The 23826-nt window shown below is 38.5% G+C and overlaps 1 protein-coding gene across 8 annotated transcripts in view; it reads right to left on the bottom strand.

Annotated features, from left to right (window-relative positions):
* Window positions 1-23826, bottom strand: part of GPBP1 (GC-rich promoter binding protein 1) — an 86669-nt gene that overhangs the window by 20368 nt on the left and 42475 nt on the right. For 6 of the 8 annotated variants that reach the window (XM_031666174.1, XM_031666175.1, XM_021939375.2 and 3 more), the window contains 4 exons: window positions 11422-11545; window positions 11067-11290; window positions 6871-6937; window positions 5735-5794 (listed from right to left, as the gene is read on the bottom strand). In XM_031666174.1, the coding sequence (XP_031522034.1) occupies window positions 5735-5794; window positions 6871-6937; window positions 11067-11290; window positions 11422-11545 (475 nt within the window). The remainder of the gene's footprint in view (window positions 1-5734; window positions 5795-6870; window positions 6938-11066; window positions 11291-11421; window positions 11546-23826) is intronic. The other 2 variants (XM_021939376.2, XM_031666177.1) reach the window with 1 other exon arrangement.

Below are 23826 nucleotides of genomic sequence, written 5' to 3'. Positions count from 1 at the left end.
CCCTGTAATCCCAGCTACTCGGGAGGCCAAGGCAGGAGAATCACTTGAACCCGGGAGGCAGAGGTTGCAGTGAGATGAGATCACGCCATTGCACTCCAGTCCAGGTGACAGTGTGAGGCTCCATTTTAAAAAAATAGTAATAATTCATATTTAGGCCAGGCATGGTGGCTCAAACCTGTAATCCCCGCACTTTCAGAGGCCAAGGTGGGATGGATCACTTGAGCACAGGAGTTCAAGACCAGGCGGGGCAACATAATGAGACATCATCTCCACGAAAACATTTTAAAATGAGGCAGGAAGATCGCTTGAGCATAGGAGGTTGCGGCTGCAATGAGCCATGATCGCACCACTGCACTCACGCCTGGGGGACAGAGCAAGACCCTGACTCGAAAACCACAAAAAGAATTCACATTTAAATATTACACAAGAATATGTACTTTTGTACCAGATTTATCAGAATTTGAATACTAGTTTCAATCTTACCAGTTGTATCATCTTATATAAGTTACTTAATCTGTCACCTATAAAATGAAAAACAATAGCTCGTCTGGGATTTACTGTGAAATGTTTCATATTCAAATAACTACTAGAAAAAAATACAGAAAAGCTATACACTGTCACTAGCATAGGATTCCAATTACAATTCAAATTAAAGGTGCCCTTTTGCAAGAATTTCAGGTTACTTAACCTGGAATTAGATAGCAGGGGGGAAAAAAGAATTTTAGGTTGACACATAAGAGTAAGAAAAAGAAAAACTTAAGATAGACATGATAAAACCAATCTATGTCCTGTGTAGCAACTCTGAATAATCGACATAAACCTGCTCATTTAAGAAAAAGAAGTGTTCTTAATGGTAACTATAACCTGTAAGTAATGGAAGAAGTGAAGTGGCACTAAAAGGCAAGAATTAATTTGCATCATGTATCCCCATTTTATATTATTTAAAAATTGGCTCATCTATTCATAGATTTTATCCACAAATTCTCCTAGGAAAACCTTGCCAAGTAGTTAAGCTCTTAGAGTCAAACATTATCCAATGTTTGCTTTGTGACTTGGTTAACTATATGAAGAAGACCCCAAATATTTACCTTTTAAAAGAGAAAACATATATTGATGAAAGACCTTAACACCTATGTAAAAGAATGAGAAAGTAAGTGACTACCTTCTGTAAGTTTCATGTGCTTATTACCTCAACCTCACCTACACAGGTATTCTCACGTTCAAATTTAAGTTCAGAACAACTGAAGGCAAATATGACCTTTGGATTTTCTTAACATTATTTCCCTCTATCCTCGCAAATAACTGTAGCCTGACAATAAATGACCTTTTTATTTTTATTTTTGTAGAGACAAGGTCTCACTATGCTGTCCAGGCTGGTCTCAATCCCTTGGCTTCAAGAGATCTTGCCACCTTAGCCTCCCAAAGTGCTAGGATTACAGACCTGAGCCACGAATCCTGGCCCTATAATTGACTTTATCATTTTTACTGTCTTGTTATTCATGCTCTCCCCATACCTATGAATGTAAGAACTAGTCTTCTATAAATGCAGTGATGACGGGGAACTGGCCCAATTCTCAGGAAGACAAATTAGAACCAAAATACAGCCACATATAATACAAAGTAAATTGGCCACACAGATAATTCAAAGCTGACGTTTCAATTCCTCACCTCTTTTCTTTCACTACAATCTCCATATAGCTACCTTCTACATACATGAAGTTTCTGACTCAATGACTACATTTAACTACTTCATTCTTTGGCCCACTACCTAGAAATTCATTTTTGCCTTCTAACAAATCTACAACGAGAATCTCCTTCATTTATTGGATTTGAACAACATAATTAGCTGACATTTATTAAACACCTGTGACATGACCAAAGATTTTTACACAGTAGACAATTTAACCTTAACAGTGCTTTTCTTTGTTTTTTTGCGGGGTAGACAGAGTTTCGCTCTTGTTGCCCAGGCTGGAGTGCAATGGCGCGATTTTAGCTCACCACACCCTCCGCCTGCCTCAGCCTCCTGAGTAGCAGGAATTATAGGCATGCGCCACCACACCCAGCTAAATTTGTATTTTTAGTAGAGACAGGGTTTCTCCATGTTGGTCAGGCTGGTCTTGAACTCCCCACCTCAGGTGATCCACCTGCCTCAGCCTCCCAAAGTGCTGGGATTACAGGTGTGAGCCACCGTGCCCGGCCCAACAGTGCTTTTCTCATTATAATTTTTGTGGTCATCCTCACCTCACAAATGAATAAATTCAATCAGATTAAGAAATCTGCCCAAAATCTAAATAATCAATAAGCAAAAGATCTAATGTTAGAGCCACATCTGATTCTGAACTCAATACTCTCCCACTATTATCTTAATGAAGAAAATGGAAATTGTTCCTGTGGCAGGTTTTCAAAATGCTTACCAATCCAACTCCAACAGTAAACCTACACTGAATGGTTGGGATAAGAGGCTTGCAAGTCTGCACTATACCAAGTGACGTCAAGAGTCATCATCACATTGATGCCAGTTAATAATTTAGTTTCCTATTATTTTGACAGAAGAAGCAAATTTAATGTATAAACAAAAGCATGTAGCCAAGTGAAGGGTAATTAGTATCTGAATTAATCAAGTTTTCTTTTTGTTTCTTTCTTTGGAGAAAGGGTCTTGCTCTGCTGCCCAGGCTGAAGTGCAGTGGCACAATCATAGCTCACTGCAACCTGGAAATCATGGGCTCAAGCAATCCTCCCACTTCAGCCTCCCAAGTAGCTAAGACTACAGGCGCACAAAACCACGTCCAGTTTATTTATTTTTTACTTTTTTGTAGAGACAAGGGTCTCTTCTGTGCGAGCTCCCGGCATCAAGTGACCCCCGCATCCTATGCTCCAAAAATGCTGGGATTACAGGCATGAGCCACTGCACCCAGTAAGCTTTCCAATTAATTTGAAGAGAAAACTTGACACTAAGTTTTGATCACTAAGACAATAGTATATACACAGACCAAATGCAAAGACTCTATAACACAGCAATTTCAACAAATTCCTATTATGAACACTAATTTCAATACCAAAAAAATATGTTAAAGATCATTTTTATAACCATTGGTGCTTTTGAATTTTGTTGGTTTTTAATGTTTGTTTGTTTGGAGATGCAGTGTCTCTTTGTCGCCCAGGCTGGAGTGCAGTGGCGCGATCTTGGCTCACTGCAACCTCTGCCTCCCCGGTTCAAGCAAATTCTCGTGCCTCAGCCTCCCAAGTAGCTGGGATTACAGGCACACAGCACCACACCCAGCTAATTTTTGTATTTTTAGTAGAAACAGGTTTTACCATGTTGGCCAGGCTGGTCTTGAACTCCTGACTTCTGATGATCAGCCCACCTTGGCCTCCCAAAGTGCTGGGATTACAGGCACGAGCAACCACACCCAGCTGATTAACATCTTTATTAACAAATCTATTTCGGTTTATAATACTATGAGTTTTAGTCAAATGAGTTTCACTAACTGTGATAACTTACATCAACACCAATCGATATGGTATTTCCCTTTAATGGGGGCTCTCAACATTGTTCATATAAAGAACATGCTTAAAGATACGCACTTCACAAATATCAACAATTTCCATGGTGAACAAGTAATTCAGACCAAATAAAATGTACTTGGGTCAAGCTGTATCAAGCTGTCTACTCGAATCCTATTAATTTTCCCTTTTCAACCTTGAACACATGTTGCACTACTTTTTTCTTAAAACACTATAATTTTAACAACTGTTTTCATGTAAGAGATACTCAAAAGTCATTTCAACATACAAAGCAATTCATCAACAGAATACTGTCAAAAAAATTCAATGAAGAATTTTCCCTTCCCTTAATTCTGTTTATCAAAGTTCCTATTAATAAAATCAATCCCGTTGGCTTTCATCATAATTTACCTCACTGAATGCAATGATGTCAATCTGTATGCTTGTGGCAAATATTGGAATTATCTAGAAAACAACCCATTTATATTAACTGGTCACTAATTTGCTTTGATTTAGAATGCTCAACGAACCAAAAGAACTCTGAGCAATGAACCTTTATGTTCTTAAGTAGCATATCAAATATGAGCTAAAATCAAGAAAGCTCATCAAACTACCAAGGAGCTGAAAAAAATATATAAATGCTGAGTTGGAAGAAGACCATGCTTAAGCTAATTACTAGTCACTGAAATTTCTCATTATTTAATATCTTAAGTAAATGTTAAGCTCTGCCAATAATATGTTGCTGACATAGTCATTGACACAAAAACAGTCCTCCATAGAACTTCTGAAAACACACGATCAGTAGCCACTAACTTTTTTATTATTTTTATTTTTTGAGACGGAGTTTCACTCTTTGTTGCTCAGGCTAGAGTGCAATGGCGTGACCTCGGCTCACTGCAACTTCTGCCTCCCAGGTTCAAGCAATTCTCCTGCCTCAGCCTCCCGAGTAGCTGGATTACAGCCATGCGCCACCACACCCGGCTAATTCTTTATATTTAGTAGAGACAGGGTTTCTCCATGTTGGTCAGGTTGGTCTCGAACTACCAACCTCAGGTGATACGCCCGCCCTGGCCTCCCAAAGTGCTAGGATTACAGGAATGAGCCATTGTGCCTGGTCGCCACTAATTATTAATGCAACTCAACTCAATTGCACACTAACACTTGAACATATACCACTCTTTCTTCCTCACTCACCAAAGAAATCAAACAATTGTATTATTTTTAAATTCTCACAGGCAGCTTGAATTCCTGTTTTACTTTTAAATTATTAAGAGCATGGAGATGGACTATTTAATAACCATTAATTTCATGTAACAAACCGCTATGATCCTGGTTAAGATAAAAACACTACTGAAGTCACAGATATAAGCTGCAAGAAGGTGTTTCCAGTAAAGCCAACTAGGTTCTAAGCAGAATTCAATTTATGTAGTTATATTACAAATGGCTTAATTACCTTCCCCGCAGGGTATCCCTCAAATTGGGGCATCATGTTTAAGTCTGCCAGTTTTTGATCTACAAAATTATAGTTTCAGGGACAAATTGCTTTTTCTTTTTATAAATATTATATTTTTGTTAGTAAATTTTTACTTACCTGGAAGGAAGTAGCACTAGAAAAGTTCTATTGAAGTCTTTCCTAAAATTCTCTTGTCTTCCTCAGGAACATAGCTATTTTAAGTGTTGCAATAGGGAAAACAATACTTGGGAACCCAGGGGGGAAAGTGAGAGAGGAATAGTAAAGTGTGATACAATGAGAGTTTCATTGTATTCCTATGGGAAGTACTGGGAATTTAACAATTAACCATTCCACAATTAACCATTTTCTTTTTTTGTTTATGCAGACACATTTTCTTAGTTTACCTAAACACAGTAAAGAGTACATCTTCCTTTTGAACATCTTTTCAACTAGTACTCAAAATCCTTAGACCAACCCTGAAACAGTAGAACCAAAATCTTTATATTAATACATTTTACTCTCATTATTTTCAAATATGTCTTTGTCTCTAAATCATTTCTAAGATTATTAAATCAACCCAGGATCAGTACCAATAGTATCTATAGTTTTATATGACAAACGCTCACTGGCATTCTTGACTTTTTAAATTTACTTTCATTCTAATCAAATCCAAATTATTCCTAACTTCTTAGAGATTCTATTTAACACCTTCCAGGTGGTTCTATATTCTTATGCAATCAGTTGTTCCCAGAAAAACTGAATAATAAGGAAACATACCTAAGAGAGGAGCTTGGGAGATTTTTTTGGTTGGGTATGTGTGTGTCTGGGCGTGTAGGCCTGGGGAGAGTGGTAGAAATACTAATTTGCAATACAGAAAAAACAATGCCATTCACATGGTTCTAACAAAAGTGTCTGACCACCCCCACCCCCACCCTCAAAAAGCCCTTAAATAAAGAGGGAGATCAAAAGAAAACAAAATAATTCCCGAATTTCACCTCATACATACAATACAGCACAGGAAGTGGCAAAGTTTAAAATAATGCCTTTACTGTTAGGACTAGTATGCTGTCATAAGCCACAATCCTTTTGTTTTAGTGAGTTGATTTTCAATAGAAAAATACAAATGAACATGTGTTTAAGTTCCAACATGGATTGAGCACCTCTGAATTTAGTATCAAATAATTAAATTTATTTTTCAGATGTCAAATCTTAGTAGTATAAAATTTTCCATTATTTTAAACTTCACTTGAATCTTTAAAAAGCTGTCTAAATTGTACTATATGAGTTCAGTTTAATCTTCTGTAAAATGCTATCAAATTGAACTGTCAGCAGTCTTTTAAAAAAAAAATGGGGGCTGGGTTATTACTAGAAGAACTCTCATTAAGCTTTGAAAATCAGAAATCAGAAACAAGTAATTTCAAATATAGACTAGCTCCACAAGCAAATTTATACAATTATCTGTGACAGTCTACACATATATGTGTGTATATATATATATAACCATTTTCATAGGTAAAAATATTAACTTCATGTCACACTATGATCAGAAGTACTTTCACAGTTAACTTTGAACAACTAAAAATTAATTTAAACTCAGTTTTTGTTTCTTTACATTATCCAGCTGCTCTCGAAGTTGTTTCAATTCATTACACTATTATCATTTAAGTCATATTCAAGTTGAGTATGTTTAATGATACTAGCATGTGCAAATCAACTACTTCAAATCAAACTCTATTACAAAACTCCTTTTTAAAGATGAATGTTACCTTTTTTGTAGCTAAGTACATCAAATACAAATATTTTAAAAAGAAAGTTTTATTCTAGCCTGCTCTCTATTTTAAAAAACGCAAAAAGTGAAACCTATAAATATCAACATTTTTGTGCCCCTCAAATATAGATAAAAAATTACTTACCCCACACACCTGCAGCTAAAGATTTATTGTGGTTTGGTTCTCTCTCATATTCAGGATTTAAAGATGGCTGGAAGAAAGTTGGAATAAACATTTCACATTTTAAAAATAAATCCTTTGAAAGCAATCTCAGAATCATACATGTTGTAACTGATGAATCAAATATGACCAACTCTTAGCTACAGGTTGAATAACCCTAATCTGAAAAGCTATAAAATCTGAAACTTTTTGAGTGCCAGTGTAACGCTCTGTCTACTCATTGAAGCACTTGGATTTTGGATTTTCAGAAAAAGGATGCTGAACTACTAAATGTAAAATCCGAAAAAATCCAAAATCCAAAACACTTCTGGTCCCAAGCATTTCAGATAAAGGACATTGAGCCTGTATTAAAGATGAATTACTCATAAACCTTACTCTCAGCTTACTCTGCTAGCCATTAAAATAGTTACTATCTATACTAATTGCTGGTCAGAGAAAACAAGAGTGTGTTTAAGTTTCATTATCCATAACTAAGAAAAAAATCAGGATTAAAAAACAGGCTACTCTGCCTATGGAGTAGTCATTCTCTTATTCCTTTACTTTCTTAATAAACTTGCTTTCATTTAAAACAAAACAAAGAAAAACTCGAGAATGTCTTTGCATCAATCTAAGAAATAATCCCTCCTTAGCATAAGGTTGAGATCAGAGAAGAGGAAAATCAGACTAATTTTTTAAAAAATAATTTAATCTTTTTTGTTGTTGTTGTTTTGTTTTTTGAGATACAGTGTTGCTCTATCACCCAGGCTGGAGTGAAGTGGTATGATATCAGCTCACTGGAACCTCCGTCTCCAGGGTTCAAGTGATTCTCCTGTCTCCGTCTCCCAAGTAGCTGGGATTCCAGGTGAGCAGCACTATGACCAGCTAATTTTTGTATTTTTAGTAGAGATGGAGTTTCACCATGTTGGCCAGGCTGATCTCGAACTCTTGGCCTCAAGTGATCCACTTGCCTCAGCCTCCCAAAGTGCTGGGATTACAGGAGTGAGACATCACATCTGGACTAATAATAATTTTAACTTTTTAATAAAAACTCTGTAAATAATGGGTCTTGCTATGTTGCCCAGGTTGGTCTCAAAATTCGTGGCCTCACTTGAACCTCCCACTTCAGCCTCCCAAAGTGCTGGGAAAACAGGCATAAGCCACTGAACCCAGCCTCCAATTCTTAAAGTTGTCATCACCAGTTAACACACTCACTATCAAAGCCAAGTTCAAATCTGTATTTCAACAAGTGATGTTCAGGATTATTAAAAACAAAAGTGAGATAAGCATTGAATGAGTACTCTAAAGCTAATGTTGGTAGATGCATTTATCCTCTAAAATCCTAAATTTCCAGTATTCTTTCAGGTATTTTTCATATTCCTAGCACACAAACTGCCTTATTTAAAGAAGGTACTTAATATATATTAAATAAAATGAATTTTAATGTAAATATTTTAATCACCTAAAAAAATGAATCATTACTAACATTGTACTGAGATTACTGTAAAGCAAATATGCATGCATATCACTATGATTCCTTCAGAGATACAAACTAAGCAGAATTAAGATTTTGGCGGTGATTACGTGTGCATAGCATCTTTAAAGTATACTATTAGAAATAATACTCTGCCAAATCTAGGATTATCATAGTCAATGACAACCACATCCTGAGAATGGGGGTGGGATATGAGAGTACTATTACCATTCCCAGAGTTTGTTTATACAGTTGATCCTTGAACAACACAGGTTTCAACTACGCAAATCCACTTATATCTAGATTTTCTTCCATCTGTGCCACCTGAGACAGCAAGACCAACCCCTTCTCTTCCTCTTCAGCCAACTCAACATGAAGACAAGAGTCAAGATCTTTATGACGACCCACTTCCACTTAATCAATAGTAAATATATTTCGTCTTCCTTATGACTTTAGTAGTTTTTCTCTAGCTTATTGTAAGAATACAGTATACAATACATATACAAAATATGTGTTAACTGTTTATATTATCATCAAGAGTTTGGTCAGCAGTAGGCTACTAGTAGTTAAGTTTTTGGGGAGTCAAAAGTTATAAGCAAATTTGACATCAAGGGGGGATCAGTACTACTAACCTCTGTGTTATTCAAGGGTCAACTATACTGTAAAATTTCAATGTTATGATTATTAAGTGGAAAAAACAGATCACCAACATGAGAATACAGAGTAATTACAAAGTTACTTGGTAACAGGACCTAAGAGTAATCTTTTATTTTTCTATTTCCCTCACCACTCCCTGCCCTAAATTCAATCTATCAAAGTTTTCCTCTTACTGAAACCTTCCATCCAAAATACTTCCATATGATATCCAAGAACTATTTTCATTTATCTCAACTACCCAGTTCAAGCCATCATTTTCTCCTGAACTATTCTCTTTTGCTATAATCCGTTCAAGACCTAAGAAGTGTAAAAACTAACATCGCATCACATGACTCCTCTCTAAACAAGCTTCTCATTAACCTTGTAATTAAACCAAAATTCTGTACTTGACCTGCAAAAATTCCATTTGATTTAAATCCTTTCCTCTCTCTCTAACCTTGTCTAATACTAACTACTCTTTACCCATACTAGCCTAACTTTTATCCCTTAAACATAACAAGATTGGCTGGGTATGATGACTCATGCCTATGTTAGAAATGCTTGTTCTTTGGTGCCATAAAGAAATAGCACTTGAACATAAATTTAATTTCCTCAGCAAGGAAATTTTTACTTTCTGCAGAAAGGGTACACTCGCCAGCAGTTTTGCCACGAGAGTACACTGAACAAAGGAGACAGAGTCATTTATAACTTGACACATCTACTTTACTGCTGTGTCCAGTTTCTACTGGCTAAAACAGGACTTCATATTCTGTATTTGTCCTGATTGGCTAGCAACTTAAAACTTTTTAAAACTTTTTAAACTTTTTAAAAGAGGCAAAGGCAGAGGAGAACAAAGGAAGGAGGAAGTAACTTCTGGAATGCTGAGAAAGGTAAAAACACCTCCAAATAAGGAAGAACAGGCTATGACTTAACGCCTGCTTGGACTAGTATAAGCATGCCAAGGCAAATATTTAGGCTAAATTGTAGGAGCCAAGAACATAAAGTACATTGATTTATTACGGCTAGCAGATAAATTAAGAATGTTAGCACAAGTGTTTGAATAAATTCTGCTTCTAAGAGAAGTTACTAATTATTCTTAATTAGACAAGGAAGAAAGTCTCTTTGAAGAACCTCTACTTTACTTTTTACACCTATAATCCCAGCCCTTCGGGAGGCTGAGGTCGGAGGATTACTTGAGGCCAGAAGTTCAAGACCAACCAGGCCAACATAGTGAGCTGGGTGTGGTGGTGTGCATCTGTAGTCCTAGAGCTAGCTACTCAAGAGGCTGAGACAAAAGAGGACTGCCTGAGCCCAGAAGTTTGAAGATGCTGTGAGATATGATTGGGCAACTGCACTCCAGTCTAGGCAAAAGAGTGAGGCCCTGTCTCAATACCACCACCAACCCCCAGCCTGATACACATGAACATGAAAAAAATAAGATAAACCAAGGATGATCGCATCTTGGCATGAGCTCTCCCTCTCTTCCTTTCAGTCTTAACAAAAGTTTGCTCCTTATCAAGTATGTCCCAAATTAAATGTCACTTCCTATCTAAATTCACTACAAAATATTACTTGCTTAGAGCACACAAACTTGGTAAGAGTAAGGGCTTTGCCTATCTCAATCCAGTACGTATTGTGTGTGCCAAGAACACCAGCTGACTCAGTGACTCATATATACTGAATAAGAATTGACAATGAATATATAAAAAAGTAAAGTACAAATTCTACCTAGCTTTTAAATTATCAAGAATGAATCACAAGAACTAGATAAATGTGACTGTACACTAGGTCAGTTTTTCTGTAATTTAAGAAATACAGTATTTTGGCCGGGCACAGTGGCTCACACTTGTAATCCCAGCACTTTGGGAGGCTGAGGCAGGCGGATTACCTGAGGTCAAGAGTTCAAACCAGCCTGGCCAACATGGTGAAACCCAGTCTCTACAAAAATATAAAAATTAGCCGGGCCGGGTGGTGGGTGCCTGTAATCCCAGCTACTGGGAAGGCTGAGGCAGGAGAATCACTTAAAATAGTACTTATAGAAGCTTCATTTGTATAAAAGTTAGAAAAAACTTACAAAATCCTCAGCTTCAAACTGTTTACGTTCTCTCTTGTCCTCTTTCCTCCCGGTTTCATTGTCAGGTATGTTGTTTTCATGTAGTCCTTGGCTTTTTCCAGAATGGAAAATACTGCTACGAGAACGGGAACTTCCACCATGGTATCCACCTCGATGATTTATGTTTTCTGTACCATTTCTTCCATGTGTACGCCATCCATTTTTTTCTTTCCTTCCAAAGTTACCTTTATTTGATAATAGTAAAGTAATATAAATTAAAAGAAGAGAATTAGGCTTAAAAATCGAATCACATCAAAACATTCTTTAAAAATCATAAAGAAAATTAGTCATAACATCATTCCTTAGCAAATTTTACCTCCATTAGGACGTCCAATAGCAGAATCAAAGCCATCTGAAGAGTTGTGTCGTCGACGATTCACATCATAACGATTCTCTGTCCATGCAAAGTTTTCAGAATGCTTCTCAAAATTCAATGACGACTGAAACAAATTATAAAAATACAGGTAAATATTTATGAAACCTAAATATAACTTAAAAACTAGTAATACTCCAACTTATTCCCAATAATTTTAAATGGTTAAGAAACACATATTGCAGTTATTTTCAAGGTTTTTCAAGGTATTTGATAATTGGGTAACTCTATGTATAATGGATTCACCAATGGTCCATTTTCTTCTATCTAATGGAAACAAGCACACGTTCTTAGAGTTCAACATCTTTTTTTCCAAAAAATATAAAAGGTAAAGTGCTATTGTATGGAAAACAAGTTAAAATATATGTTTCTTGTATAATGAAACATTAAGTCTGTATCATACATTACCTGATCTAAACGTTTTCACTACAGCTCAAAGTTTCCTTCTACATCAGAGAAAAACTGTCAAATGAATCTTCAGTTTTAAGTCCCTTAAATTTATTTCCATATTCCTCTTCCCCAAACCAAGTGTTTTTTAAAAAGATCAAAATAAAAGAATGTATAATAACTATTCCAAAAAATTAGAAACACAGAAAAGTTCTAACAATGTATAAAAGTCACTAGCCCCAAATATATTAATCTACTAATCGGATAAAACCACAATCAAAACTTCCAACAGTTTTTTTAAAAGAATTTAATTTTGAGCCAGGCGTGGTGGCTCACACCTGTAATCTCCAGCACTTTCGGAGGCTGAGGCAAGCGGATCATCTGAGGTTGGGAGTTCGGGAGACCAGGCCTGACCTAACATGGAGAAACCCCGCCTCTACTAAAATACAAAAATTAGTCAAAATGGTGGTGGCGATGCTTGTAATCCCAGCTACCGGGAGGCTGAGGTAAGAGAATCGCTTTGAACCCAGGAGGTGAAGGCTATGAGAGAGGGAGAGGGGAGAGGAGAGGGAGAGGGAGGGGAGAGGGGAGGGGGGAGAGAGGAGAGGAGAGAGGAGGGGCGAACGACCATGCAATGATGGCCTGATGATGATGATGATGATGAGGACTCATGATGATGATGATGATGTGATGTGATGATGATGATGATGTGATGAGGAGGAGGAGGAGGAGGAGGAGGAGGGAGGGAATCTTGAACAGGGTGGAAGAATTCAAAGAAAACGGAATGGAAAAATTATCAAAAAATGTTTGGTGAAAAAGGCCAGGCATGGTGGTTCACACCTGTAATCCCAGCACTTTGGGGTATCGAGGTGAGCAGATCACCTGAGGTCAGGAGTTCGAGACCAGCCTGGCCAATATAGTGAAACCCCATCTCTACAAAAAATACAAAATTAGCCGTGTGTGGTGGCACACGCCTGTAGTCCCAGCTACTTGGGAGACTGAGTCAGGATAATTGTTTGAACTCGGGAGGCAGAGGTTGCAGTTGCAGTGAGCTGAGATCACACAACTGTACTCCAGCCTGGACGAGACAGGGTGAGACTGTGTCTCAAAAAAAAAAAAAAAAGAAAAAAGAAAAAGAAATAGAGCTCTGTAAATCAATATAAATAAGGACAACCCAATGGGGGAAAAATGAGCAAAAAGCCAGTTCTCAAAAACATGAAGAGCCACAAATCACATGAAAACACAGCCAGGTTCTCTTGTAATCAAAATGGAAGATTAGAATGAAGTTGACACTTCTTGCCCATTGGCCAAACTATGATGACAGTAAGGGTTGAGAAGACAGACAACTCTTTTTTTCTTTTTTCTTTTGAGATGGAGTCTCGTTCTGTTGCTCAGGCTGGAGTGCAGTGGCACAATTCTGGCTCACTGCAACCCTCACCTCCTGGGTTCCAGTGATTACCCTGCCTCAGCCTCGTGAGCAGCTGGGATTACAGGCACCCACCACCATGCCCGGTTAATTTTTATAAATTTAGTAGAAACAGGGTTTGGCCATATTGGCTAGGCTGGTCTTCAATTCCGGACTTCAAGTGATCCACCTGCCTTGGCTCCCAAAGTGCTGAGATTATAGGCGTGAACCACTGCACCTGGCCCAGACAATTATTTATTACTGGGTTAGAAAACATACACATACATATATGCTTACTTATTTATCTCAGTAGGGAGAGAAATGCACATGTATATCTGTACTTATATTTGTCATCTTTAAAGTCTTTATAGTTTTTTTTAGTCTTGCATATATTTCAATAGATTTATTCCAGCACCTTACAGTATTTTTAACATTTTTTGTATTATGCCCCAGAACTGAGCAGATGCCATTTATACTGCAAATATTTTTCCACAGCTTGATTTTTTTTTTTTAATTTCCTTAAAAAAAAATTTCCCCCACTGAAATCTGGGTAAAATAAAGAATGGGTGGATCTTTTTCCCCCTTAGAGACAGGATCTATGTTGCCCAGGCCAGACTCGAACTCCTGGCCTCAAATGAAGCTCCTGCCTCAGCCTCCTGAGTAGCTGAGACTGTTCACCGCTGTGCCCAGCTTTGAGATACAGATATAGATATAGTTGGTTTTTTTTTTTTTTTTTTTGAGACAGAGTCTCGCTCTGTCACCCAGGCTGGAGTGCAATGGTGCAATCTCAGCTCACTGCAACCTCTGTCTCCAAGGTTCAAGTGATTCTCCTGCCTCAGCCTCCCGAGTAGCTGGGACTACAGGCACCCGCCACCACACCTGGCTAATTTTTGTATTTTCAGTAGAAACAGGTTTTCACCATATTGGCCAGACTGGTCTCGAACTCCCAACCTTGTGACCTGCCCGCCTTGGGTTCTCAAAGTGCTGGGATTACAGGCGTGAGCCACTGCACCAAACCAGCTTTGATATTCTTAAAAAGACTATATTGGTGGTTTTAATGAAGTATTTAAACATACAAAGAAATAAACAGGCCAAGTGCTTGTTACTATTTTAAATTATATTTTTTAAAGCCTTATTAAGTCTTTGTTGCACTTACAATTCTATCTTGTTTTAGTCTTTTATCTAGCAACTTTATTTCTAGTAACCTTAATTCTTACTTTGTAGCATATCTGTTGGGATTTTATATGGACAGTTACTGTTCATAAATAATACCAATTTTCTATCTTGCCCTTTAGTCCTGTTACCTGTATTTCTTACTCATATTTTACTGTGCTGGCTATATGTCAGAGTCTTTCAAGAGTCTGGGATTTTATCATCTCTGCAAGTTATGAGCTAGCCTGGATACTGTTTTATGTATGCTGGCAAAAGAAATGAGACAAAAGGCCTTTACTACTCATGGCACAGCAAGCAGCATAAGCATGATGTTAGCACTGGTTCTGTACAGCTCCCTAAGACCTCTGGGGCTTGACATGGAGGGGGCCTAGGTGGATGCTGCCCTTGCACTGAGTTTGGCAAATCAACCACATTTATAAAGAGCTTGGTCTTTGTCCCTCAATGTTGCTTACTACAACCAATCAAGAAATGGCCCATGCAAAGTGTAGTCAAGATCTTGCACACAAGCAAGAAGGTGCAGGGGGCTGGGTGCAGTGGCTCATGGCCATAATCCCAGCACTTTGGGAGGTTGAGGCAGGTGGATCACTTGAGGTCAGGAGCTCGAAACCAGCCTGGTCAATACAGTGAAACTCCGACTCTACAAAAAATACAAAAATTAGTCCAGGCGTGGCGGTTCACGCCTGTAATCCCAGTACTTTGGGAGGGTGAGGTGGGCAGATCACCTGAGGTCAGGAGTTCGAGACCAGCCTGGCCAAAATGGTGAAATAGCTCACTAAATACACTAAATTCACTAAAAGTACAAAAATTAGCAGGGTGTGGTGGCAGGTGCCTGTAATCCCAGCTACTCGGGAGGCTGAGGTAGGAGAACTGCTTAAACCTGGGAGGTGGAGGTTGTGGTGAGCCAAGATCGCACCACTGCACTCCAGTCTGGGCAACAGAACGAGACTCCATCTCCAAAAGTTAAAGAATAATTTCAGAGGAATACAGGCCGGGCGCGGTGGCTCACGCCTGTAATCCCAGCACTTTGGGATTTTGGGAGGCCGAGGCGGGAGGATCACGAGGTCAGGAGATCGAGACCATCCTGGCTGACACGGTAAAACCCTGTCTCTACTAAAAATACAAAAAATTAGCCGGGTGCAGTGGTGGGCGCCTGTAGTCCCAGCTACTTGGGAGGTTGAGGCAGGACAATGGCGTGAACCCAGGAGGCGGAACTTGCAGTGAGCGGAGATTGCACCACCGCACTCTAGCGTGGGCGACAGAGCAAAACTCTGTCTCAAAAAAAAAAAAAAGCAAAAATGCTCAGAGCCCAGGATGAATTGCCTCTCTCAATGATCTACACATCAGCCCTATACATTCTTGGCTGAATTTGAATTTTCCCATCATTATTCCACTGTCAGTAACTCATATTAATCTTCCTGACAGAGACTAGAAGCAAATTAATTTAACTGGTCTTATACAGCATTTCATGAAGTCTATTATCAACATCTCAAGTGAGGTCAGGACCCAGCCAACTGAATAAACCCTGGAAGAAGGAACGCTGGTGCATGTTGGGGACCACCAATAAATAATTTTGCCAGGATATGGTCTATGGCCATGATTATCCATTACAGTTCATTAACAGGAATTTAAACTGACCTGATTGTTGGTGTCACTCTAACAATTACAGGGACAACAAATGGGCCAAAAGTTACCCCCTCATTGTCAATAGAGACCTCCTGTATCTCATTCTCTCTCACATAAAAACTAGCCACCCCAAGGGACACAGGTCACTCCAAGATCTGCTGTTAAACTTGATTTGGATTACTGTTAATAGCTTAGTTCAGAAACATGAACGATGTCTCAAAGTAACTGGAGCCTCAGTTGCTACACATGTCATAACTATTCAGGTATCTGGATAAGCATATGAATTGTTATCGATCATAATGAAACAAGGTTGTATGGATCTGAGTGTTCAAATGCAGATTCAGGAGCTGCCATTGATGGCATCAGGAATAGCAGGATAGTTGACTGCCCACGTCCACATTAATTTTTCCAAGTTCAAAGTATGTGGACAGAGGTGGCAAATCTAGCAGTGTGTCAGTGTCAACTCCTCCAGCTACTGTTTGACTCAGGCAGTGATGCTGGTTCAGCGTACAGAGAGGGCATTAATTGTTCACCTTTCTGCACCTCCTTGGGTAACATGTTCCTCAAGTGTTGGGGTATGTTTGCTCTCCTCCACAGCCATGAAATTGGTTAGTCTTGTGTCTAGCAATCTTAATTCTTACTTTGTAGAATCTGTTGGTTTTTTTTTTTTTTTAAATATGGACAGTTAATTGTTCACAGACATCAGTTTTCTTTCTTTTTTTTTTTTGAGACGGAGTCTCGCTGTCTCCCAGGCTGGAGTGCAGTGGAGCAATCTCTGCTCACTGCAAGCTCCACCTCCCAGCTTCACGCCATTCTCCTGCCTCAGCCTCCTGAGTAGCTGGGAGCACAGGCGCCCGCCACCACGCCTGCCTAATTTTTTGTATTTTTAGTAGAGACAGGGTTTCACCATGTTAGCCAGGATGGTCTCGATCTCCTGACCTCGTGATCCACCTGCCTCAGCCTCCTAAAGTGCTGGGATTACAGGTGTAAGCCACTGCTCCCGGCCAAATAATACCAGTTTTCTATCTTCCTTTTTAGTACTACTGTATTTCTTACTCATATTTTACCGTGCTGGCTATATGTCAGTCTTTAAAGTACAAGAGCTGTGACTTCACTTAAGAAAAAAAGAAAATCTCCTACTTGAACCTAGACTTTTCACCTGGGGGGGTAAGATGTTAATGAGATGGGGGCATTTTTATGTAATTTGTAGTGATCCACTGTGTCCCCTACCTTGGTCCTCAATGGATTCTGTAGGGGGAGACTAGGTGAGCAGTTCACTCAAGCAAATGGTCATTGTCTTCATGATCTAGGATGTCAACCCAAGAGAATCTAATAAGTTAGAATTACTTAGATTCCATTTTGTCCACATTATCACCCTGGGGTATGGCCTGGACTTTACTCTTAGAGGAAAGCAATGTCATGTCCAAGGATGGTCAGGTCATAATCCCAAATTTTAGAACTATAAACTGGGTACGGTGGCTCTTGCCTATAATCCCAGTGCTTTGGGAGGCCAGGAGTTCAAGACCAGTCTTGGCAGCATAGCAAGACCCCATCTCTACAAAAAAACTAGCTGGGCATGGTGGTGTGCACCTTTAGTCCCAGCTACTTGGAAGGCTGACTAGAGATGATCACTTGAGGACGGGCACGGTGGCTCATGTCTGTAATCCCAGCACTTTGGGAGGCTGAGGCAGGTGGATCGCCTGAGGTCAGGAGCTCGAGATCAGCCTGACCAATATGGTGAAATCCCGTCTCTACTAAAAATACAAAAAATTAGCGGGGCGCGGTGGCATGTGACTGTAGTCCCAGCTACTTGGGAGGTTGGAACAGAAATGCTTGAACCTGGGAGGCAAAGGTTGCAGTGAGCCGAGATTGTGCCACTGCACTCCAGCCTGGGCAAGAGAGAGAGACTTAGTCTCAAAAAAAAAACCAAAAATAAAAAAAAAGAGGATCACTTGTGCACAGGAGTTTCAGGTTGCACCAAGCTATGATCACGCCACTGTACTCCAGCCTGGGCCATAGTCTGAGACCCTGTCTCTAGAAAAAAAAATTTTTAATTAAAAATATAATTTAAAAAATATATATATAATTAAAATGTCTACATTCTCACAATTTCTCATTTATTTTATACCAATTATACCCAGGAAGTGACTATGAAGAGGTTTTAGTTATGCTGTATTCAATGACCAAACAGCCTCACGGAGGTGTGAGGAGGTAAGGAAGGTAGAGTTTTAACTTGTTTTGAGCTGAATTTTGAGGATGTTCTTCTAGTACTTCACAATACCAGATGTCTATGGATGGTAGAGAGCATGGAATGTCCACTGATTATACTGAATATTGACCCTGCAAGGCATTCTTGAAAAAGTTTCAACCATAGTAAGGTACCATTGATAGCACCAAGAATTGGAGCTCATCTGACAAACTTCTGGCAAGAGTATAAAGAAAATAGTTAATAGAGGCCGGGCATGTTGGCTCACACCTGTAATCCCAGCACTTTGGGAGGCTGAGGTGGGAGGATCAGGGGGTCAGGAGACAGAGACCATCCTGGCTAACACAGTGAAACCTGTCTCTACTAAAAACACAAAAAATTAGCTGGGCACGGTGGCACATGAGTGTAGTCCTGGCTACTCAGGAAGCCGAGGCAGGAAAATCGCTTGAACCTGGGAGGCAGAGGTTGCAGTGAGCCAAGATCGTGCCACTGCACTCCAGCCTGGGCGACAGAGTGAGACTCCGTCTCAAAAAAAAAAAAAAAAAGAAAAAAAGAAAATAGTTACAGATAGCATATGGAGTAAAAATTAGACCACCACAAGGGAATGTGGCAATATCTAATCAAGTCACAGCAATTTTACTTCTAACTATAGCTTAGAGTACTGCTATTCATAACGTAGTCCACAGATAGGCAGCGTCAGCATCACTTGGAGGTTTATTAGAATTTGGGACCCTACCAAAGACCTACTGAATCAGAAACTTAATTTTAACAAAATCCCAGGTTGTCTTAATACCTATAAAAAGTTTTGAGAAGCAGTAGCCTTAAAAATTCTTACACATATGGACAAGGAGAAATTACAAAAGCATTCAATGCAGTACTCTGTCATAGCCAAAAGTTATAAACAATCTAAGGCTAAACAGACAAACAAAATGTGGTGAGTGGACACAAAATAGAATATTAGTCAAAGTTCAAGATAACTACACTAAACCTATAGATATCAACATGAAAAAAATTTCAGACATAATGAATATAAAACATGTAGACATTTAAATAATCATTTATGTAAATTTTAAAACATACAATACTATCTATTGGCATTTACACATATAGTAATAAGAATATGCATTGAGAATACCCGTGGGAAAAAAAATTAAAATGGAAACAGGATTGTGAATAGTGGACTCTGTATATGTAATACTCTTATTTCCAAAAAGAAATATAAAGCAAATATAGTGAAATGTTTAAGATATAACTATGTTGTGTGGTAAAATTTTTTTTTTTTGAGACGGAGTCTCGCTCTGTTGCCCAGACTGGAGTGCAGTGGTACGATTCTGGCTCACTGCAATCTCTTCCTCCCGGGTTTGAGTGATTCTCCTGCCTCAGCCTCCTGAGTAGCTGGGATTTACAGGCACGTACCATCATGCCCAGCTAATTTTTGTATTTTTAGTAGAGACAGGGTTTCACCATGTTGGCCAGGCTGCTCTTGAACTCCTGACCTCAGCTGATCCGCCTGCCTCAGCCTCCCGAAGTGCTGGGATTACAGGCATGAGCTACCTACCATACCTGGCCTAAATTTTTTTGTTTGTTTGTTTGAGACAGCGTTTTACTCTGTTGTCCAGCTCTACTAGCACACTCATAGCTCAATGCAGCCTCAAACAACTTCTGGGCTCAAGTGATCCTACTGCCTTAGCCTCCAGAGTAGCTGGGACTACAGGTGCAAGCCACCATGCCTGGCTAATCATTTTTAATTATTTTGTATAGACGAGATCTCATCAGGTTGCCAAGACTGGTCTTTAATTTCTACCCTCAAGCGATCCTCCTACCTCAGCCTCCCAAAGTACTGAGATTACAGAAGCGAATCATTGCACCTGGCCTACTTAATTACCAGGGTGGTAGGTAAGTGTTTACTTACTTCTTTGTACATTTAAATACTTCATTAAAACCTTCTACATAGTGTAGAACTATGTACAACTGGGTACAGTAGTGTGCACCTATAGTCCCAGCTACTCAGGAAGCTGAGGCAGGAGCATCACTCGAGGCCAGGAGTTCAAGACCAGCCAACACAGTGAGACCCTGTCTCTAAGGGGGAAAAATTTTAAGGAAATTTTTAAAATATCAAACAAGCTGTAGAAAAACATTTGCAATATAAATGGCATCTGCTTAGTTCTGGGGTGCCATACGAAAAAAAATTTTAAATAAAAAAATATAGTCAAACATAACCCAATATGAAAGGAGCTATAAGTCACTAAGAAATAGACTACATAAGCAATTCTGAGAAAAAATTTCTAACACAAAAATATGCTCAATCGTAAGTGATGCAAATCAAAAAGTATTATCTTTTCATCTAATTTCACAAAAACGTAAAGATGAAAACATCCAGTATCTCCGAGACTGAAAAGCTGCCTCCCTTCCCATAAAACTGTAACGGGATTATAAGTAGATGAGAACTTTTTGGAGAGCAGTTAGGCATTATCTACCAAAATGTACAAACCTTCTGACCCAGCAATTCTGCTAGAAATTTACCTTACCATTATATTCAAGAAATGCCCAGGTATTTCTACAGTCTAATCCATTAATAGGTAATTACATAATTCACGTAGATCCACTCAACAAAAGTTTATACAAGCCAAAAGAGATGAATTTCCTATGACTAACTATAAAAAGATACTAGAAATGGTATCCTTGAAAAAAAGGGAAAAAACAATTATTTCATGTTTCTCCAAACTGGGATAAAAATATATTTTGGTGTATGCATAAAAGTATCCTAGTATTTCTCTTCTGAAACCTAGTCTACTATCCTAATAATCACGAAAAGAAAGTTATTAAACGGATGAATTTTAAAGTCTGATATATATGGCTTCCTATTCCAGCTCTAGTACGTCTCAGCAAATTAATCTCAACCTGAGTTCCCTCATCTGTAAATGGTGGGGCAGGGGGAGATAAGAGTGTCTACCATCTTAAGATTTTTGTTACCTTTATATAAAGTGTTTTATTACAACAAGTAAGGCAGAGCCCATCTCCATCCATTTCCTCTTACACTGCCTTTCTTTCTGGACTGTTTTTAAAAATAGTTTTAAGGCCAGGTACAGTGGCTCAAGCCTATAATCCCAGCACTGATTTCAAGACCAGCCTGGGCAACATAGTGAGACCCTGTCTCTAGAAAAATTAAAAAAATAAAAATAAAAATAAAAAAATTTTTTAAAAAGTTTCATTTAAAATTTTCTCTAAATCCCAGAATACCTAAATAAACAATAAACCAAAAAATCTACACAGTAAACCTTCTCCATAGAAGTTTCAATGAACTCTGCCTATGTGCCTTCAAAACAGCAAAAATCAAAATAAAAGTTTCAATGAACTCGACTAGCAGTCTGAATTTTCTGATCCTTTCAGCCTAAAAGTATAAATAGCCTACATTTTCATCGCAAGCTGACATTGCTTACGTTGTCAAAGGAAAGTTTTGGTACAGTAATACTAATCTTTTTAACACTGCCATAAAAGAATCAAAAAATATTACTATTATACACTAGTTATAGAGATAACTACAGATTATTGAATACAGATATGAAAATGTATTCATCGTAGTAAAGTTCCACCATAACACATTTATTTTGTTTAAAAAGAAAAAAATTCTCCAACTTTGTTTCTATTTCATACCATTCATCTACCCTTTTAATACCACAGCCTTGAAATCTTTCATCAAACAATTACGAAGATACAGCATCCTGTTTACAGGGATTATTTTGTCATCCTTCCTAGCATAACAAACAGAATTTGCTAGTTATCTAAATTTTTCAGTATCTGTTCAACATTCATTCAGTAATACTTTCAAACTGCTGGTCAGGACCTATTAACAAATGATGAGATCAGTCACAATTAGCATTTTTTAATGGAATTTTTAAAAAACCAGAAAACTACAGAAGAAAACATTAGTGTACCATAGGTATATGAAATTTATTTGTTATATCTACGTGGAAATGAAAAGAGTGTGTAAAATATCCTTCTCACTACAGGTCACAACTAACACTCCAAAAGTCACTGCCCTAAATAAGAGAGTTATACTCAGCCACATGCAGTTTAAATTTTTACCACATGATGGGGCTAAAGTTCTACACATTTCAAAACTACTGCCACACAGTTCTGAAAACATTTTTACCCTTAATTCAAATCTTCATGTCATCTTTTCAAACAAAAAATAAATACTGCCGTTTAATTTAAATAGAGAATGCAATACTAAATGTATGTTCCACTTACTCAGAATATTAGAAAAATGATGTGGGTAAACAAAAGACAATGGCAGAAAACAAGAGGTTAATTACAAATAGAATTCATAAATGAGGATCTGACAGAGGGAAGAATAAGACAGAGAAGGTATAATAAAAGTATCACTAGAAGGTATTTTGTTTGTCAAAACCACTATAGGCAAAGAAACAAATCTCAAATACTGCTAGGTGAGAGTTTAAATTGGTTGGGGTGCAGTGGCTCATGCCTGTAATCCCAGCACTTTGGGAGGCCAAGTCAGGTGGATCACCTGAGGTCAGGAGTTTGAGGCCAGCCTGGACAATATGGTGAAACCCCATCTCCACTAAAAATACAAAAATCAGGTGGGTGTGTTGGCAAGAACCTATAATCCCAACTACTCAGGAGGCTGAGGCAGGAGAATCGTTTGAACCCGGGAGACGGGGGTTGCAGTGAGCAGAGATCACACGACTGCATTCCAGCTTGGGTGACAGAGCGAGACTCCATCTCAAAAAAAAACAAAAAAAACAAAAACAAGTTTAAATTGTCAACTATTTTCTAAAGCTAATTTTCAATTAGAAGAATTCAGAATTTAGAATTGGCATTCCAAATTCTAAAAATCAAAATCATCATCATTATGAGGGCCTATACAAATTAATCCAGAGTCACATCCCAAAAAGCATTAAGAATTTCAATGCATGATAACAATTATCAGCCAGGCTCAATGGCTCACATCTGTAATCACATTTTGGGAGGCTAAGACGGAAGGATCTCCTGAGCTCAGCAGTTCAAGACCAGCCTGGGCGAGACAGTGAGACCCTGTCTGTATTTTTTTAATTTTTTAAAGTACCAATCTTAACTTCAAGTTAACATTTAAATGAAGACAAAAAATATTTACAAGTTTTTTTTTTAATGTTTTGTTTATTCCAGATTTTTTTTTTTTTTTTTTGAGACGGGGTCTCACTCTTGTTGCCCAGGCTGGAGTGCAATGGCACGATCTCAGCTCACCACAACCTCCACCTTCCGGGTTCAAGCGATTCTTCTGCCTGAAGCCTCCCAAGTAGCTAGGATCACAGGCATGCGCCACCAAGCCTAGCTAATTTTGTATTTTTAGTAGAGACGGGGTTTTTCCACGTTGGTCAGGCTGGTCTCAAATTGATCTCAGGTGATCCGCCTGCTTTGGCCTCCCAAAGTGCTGGGATTACAGGCATGAGCCACCGCACCCAGCCCAGATGCTAATTTTTATTACTGTGCTTTATGTTAGCTATGAAATCACTTAAAAATTACAAGAAGTCTTACATTTATTTCAGAGAAAATG

Source organism: Papio anubis, chromosome 5 (assembly GCF_008728515.1).
Source record: "Papio anubis isolate 15944 chromosome 5, Panubis1.0, whole genome shotgun sequence".
NCBI classification, from domain to species: Eukaryota; Metazoa; Chordata; class Mammalia; order Primates; family Cercopithecidae; genus Papio; species Papio anubis.
The sequence above is the reverse complement of the archived record's forward strand: the minus strand, read 5'-3'. Positions and strand labels throughout refer to the sequence as shown.